A 3485-nucleotide genomic window follows, 5' to 3' on the forward strand; every position below is an offset into this window, starting at 1 on the left:
TGCAGTCAGCAGAGCTGGCAGAGGGGTATGAAAAGCACATAAAGCCTTAATCTGCTGATTTTAACATGGAGTTTGGTTGAGGTGTTTTTACCCGTTTCTGTCCGCCTCCGGGGACGTGACCGATGTTGTCAAGGGAGCCGATCTTCGACTGAACTTTAAACTCCAGCTTCTCATTTTTGATCTCGATATTTCCGCCACCTGAAAACATTCGTCACCAACGATAATGAGTTAAAGAAATATATGTAAATATACACAAAAACACGTAAGATGTTTTATTAAAACACCTTAGGGCCCGCTTTAATATCACACACACTCATATCGCTCTGCGCACGAAATGTGCTTTAAAAATCAAGATTTATAAATATTATTCATTGATATCATTTTATACTTTCGTGAAGTCCATTTTTTTTAGTCCGAATCATAAATATCAAATACTCATTAATTTTCAGAATTTTTACATTTTGCAGGTTTTTGTCATGATGCCACTATGTTTTTGGATATTATAACTTTATTCTCATAAAATTACAACACTTTCTCGTAAAATTACAACTTTATTCTCTTAACATTACGAGTGTCTTCTAAAACAAATTACAACAATTTTTCTCGTAAAACTACGACTTTATTCTCGTAATATTACAAGTTTCTTCTAATAAAATTACAACTTTTTTCCTAGTAAAACTACGACCTAATACTCGTAATATCTGGAGTTTATTCTCGAAATCTAACTTTTCTTTTCTTTAACAATCCTCCATATACACAAACTTTTCCCCAAAAGATATAAAGTTCCTGATGTCAACTGATTCTTTTATTTGTGCTCATTTTATGTCTGCAGGATAATTTAATCACAGTTGTACCTGGCTTATGACGGATGTTATCTTTCGATCCACATTTCGACTGAACGTTGGTCAAATCGATCTTTTTGTGCACAATCTGAACCTGCGAGGCGACAAAACAGACAGCAGAAACACAGTTTTAATTTTCAAACCGACACTCGTCACTCTAAACTCAGTTTGCATGCAAACTACAGAGGAGCTGAGGCTACACACTGGCCTGTTAGTCTCCTACGACTGGAAGAAACACGGATCAATAAAACACTGAATCAGACGTGAGAGCAAACTGGATTAGATATGAACGTTCAGAATCTGTGACCGTTTTTAGCAAAGAAATGCAGTAAAATGATCCTGTTAAAAACGTTAAGTGTTAAATGGTATTCTGCATTCTTTCGCTGCTCATGTTGGCTGCAGATAGTGTCTCTCATCTCTCCTGTCATGGCCGATTGTCTCGTAACACAAAGCGCTCAGTCTCTCCGCTGAGGTCATCTCAGTGCTCGTCACAACGGGCGCAGTTCGGACAGAGACTCTTTGTTACTGTGCGGAGACTCCCTCTCCTTTATGACACCATTAGCTCGCCTCACCACGAGGGAGTTAAAGGTTTCTCTTTAACAGATTTTTCTTATCTGATTTTTGCAGCTCGATTCAGTTTTGAATCAAAATAAAACCACACACAGAGTTCATGCATGTTTGCTTCAGGGGCCAGTTTCGGGTGGTAAAACTCTCTGATCACAGTCAGACCGACAAGCACAGATTCAACAGAGTTATCAAGCCTACAGGAGACCACGAGCATTACATAACGCCGTGAGCACTGTGAGCGCCGCACCGACGGAAAAAAAACGTTTACAGCAACTTAACAGAGTCAGTGCAGACAAAAAGAAAACCAGTGGTAGTCAATTTTATCTATGTTTTTTCTATGGTGGCGGTGAAGGAAGTATTCAGATGCTTTATATTTGTAAAAGTATGAATATCAAACTGTAAAATACTAAAAAAGCGATTGAAGTATAATCAGGAAGACGTTCTTAAAGAGTGACTTTGGTATTTTTCAACCTGAAATGTATTTTCAATGTTTTTGTGTCTAAGCGACTAAAAGGAACAAAAAAATGTGAAATTGGTCTAAAATTGATCGAGAGCGCTGCGGCTGCAAAACTGGCTACAATTTAAACACTTGGGTACGGAAGCCCTAAAAGGACATCTTTCTATAAATTTTATTTTCTCCGTTTTCTTGTGATAACGACATATTTCCGGTTGTTTTCTCAAGATTTTTCAGATGTTTTGTTTTCTTAATCGGCAGAAAATTATGTCTTTATCTCGACAAAATGGACTTCGTTTTCCCAAGATAAATTAATCTGTTATCGCGGGAAAACCAACGTTGTTTACCCGAGATAAGGAGAAAAATAAGTCGTTATAACGAGAAAATAAACGTCATAATCTCAAGATAACGGTGTAAATAAGTCATGATCTCAAGAAAAGAACCGGAAATATGTTTTATATTAGCACATACTTAAGATAAAGCATCATCTGCAGATAACATAACATTTCAGCAAACCTGTAATACAAAATAAATGCGAATAATAAACTGAGGAAGTATCATGGTTATATCTATTAGCTGAAATTTACCCTCGAAAAATATTAATTTGCAAAGTGACTAGTAGATATGGGTGTCAAATATATATAAAAAGTAAAAAATATAATATTAAAGTTGTTTAAAATAAAGAAACGTTACTTTACTGTGTATTTCAGTACAGTTTTTGGGTAAATGTACTTGATTTTGTTCCACCGCTGCGCTTTAGTGCTGCTCTGGCGGTCAGTATGAAATGCTCATGTCTGTGTATTAATGATAAACCTGTTAATAGGAGGTGTTAACAGTGCTGGAGTATCGAGGGTTGACACACACAGGAGGTTCGTGCACGCTGACATCCTGCTCCTTTGTGAAGATGCATTCAGGAGAAGCAACAAGAAGAAGAAGAAGGAGAAGAAGAAGAAGAAGAAGAAGAAGGGTTTTTGGCATCGGCTGCATACCTGCAGCGTGCAACGGGCCAAATCCCTTATCTACTCACATTGCCACCACCGGGTACATGTTTTATATTATCTTTGGAGCCACATCGGGACTGCACATTAGTAAAGTCCAGCTTCTTATCAAGAATTTGTACCTGGAAAGTTGATATGAAAGACGGTTATCCTGCAGGAAGCAACAACAGCAGTGGAGCTGCGGGTGAGGACCAGTGCTGGAGAGGAAATTAGATTGTGGAGGGACGAGTTAGAGGCTCGGAGGAGCGAGATCTGACCGGAGGGGACGTGGCTGACTGAGGAGGACGGGGAGGGACTTTATGTGATGATGGGAGCTGCAGAGAAACTCTCCTGATGTGGATTCTCACTCACTTTACCACCTCTGGGTTCATGTTTGAACCTGTCTTCACCCCACCCTCAGGTCAAGTATTTCAGAGGTTTTTAAACTGTAAGCTGTGACAGTATGTGGTCCTCAGATACTTTAAATCCGTTAGGGCCAGATTAGTGTCAAAGATTTCAACACACAGTCGTAAAAAGACATTTTCAATCCAATGAGACTCGCACGTTTTCAGGATATCATTTTCTTCAATGTCATGAACAAACATCCATAAATCAGCTTAGGAATCATAAAAAGACACTAATTTT

The 3485-nt window shown here is 38.4% G+C and overlaps 1 protein-coding gene across 1 annotated transcript; it reads right to left on the minus strand.

Annotated features, from left to right (window-relative positions):
- Window positions 1-46: 46 nt before the first annotated feature.
- LOC121966163 (microtubule-associated protein tau-like) lies at window positions 47-3232 on the minus strand. The gene is made up of 4 exons (XM_042516272.1): window positions 3213-3232; window positions 2891-3008; window positions 855-936; window positions 47-198 (listed from the first exon to the last, which is right to left on the minus strand). The coding sequence occupies exons 1-4, from the start codon at window positions 3230-3232 to the stop codon at window positions 47-49; spliced, it is 372 nt and encodes a 123-aa protein (XP_042372206.1).
- Between the last annotated feature and the right edge of the window lie 253 nt (window positions 3233-3485).

Source organism: Plectropomus leopardus, unplaced genomic scaffold, assembly GCF_008729295.1.
Source record: "Plectropomus leopardus isolate mb unplaced genomic scaffold, YSFRI_Pleo_2.0 unplaced_scaffold23335, whole genome shotgun sequence".
In the NCBI taxonomy this organism is placed as follows: Eukaryota; Metazoa; Chordata; class Actinopteri; order Perciformes; family Serranidae; genus Plectropomus; species Plectropomus leopardus.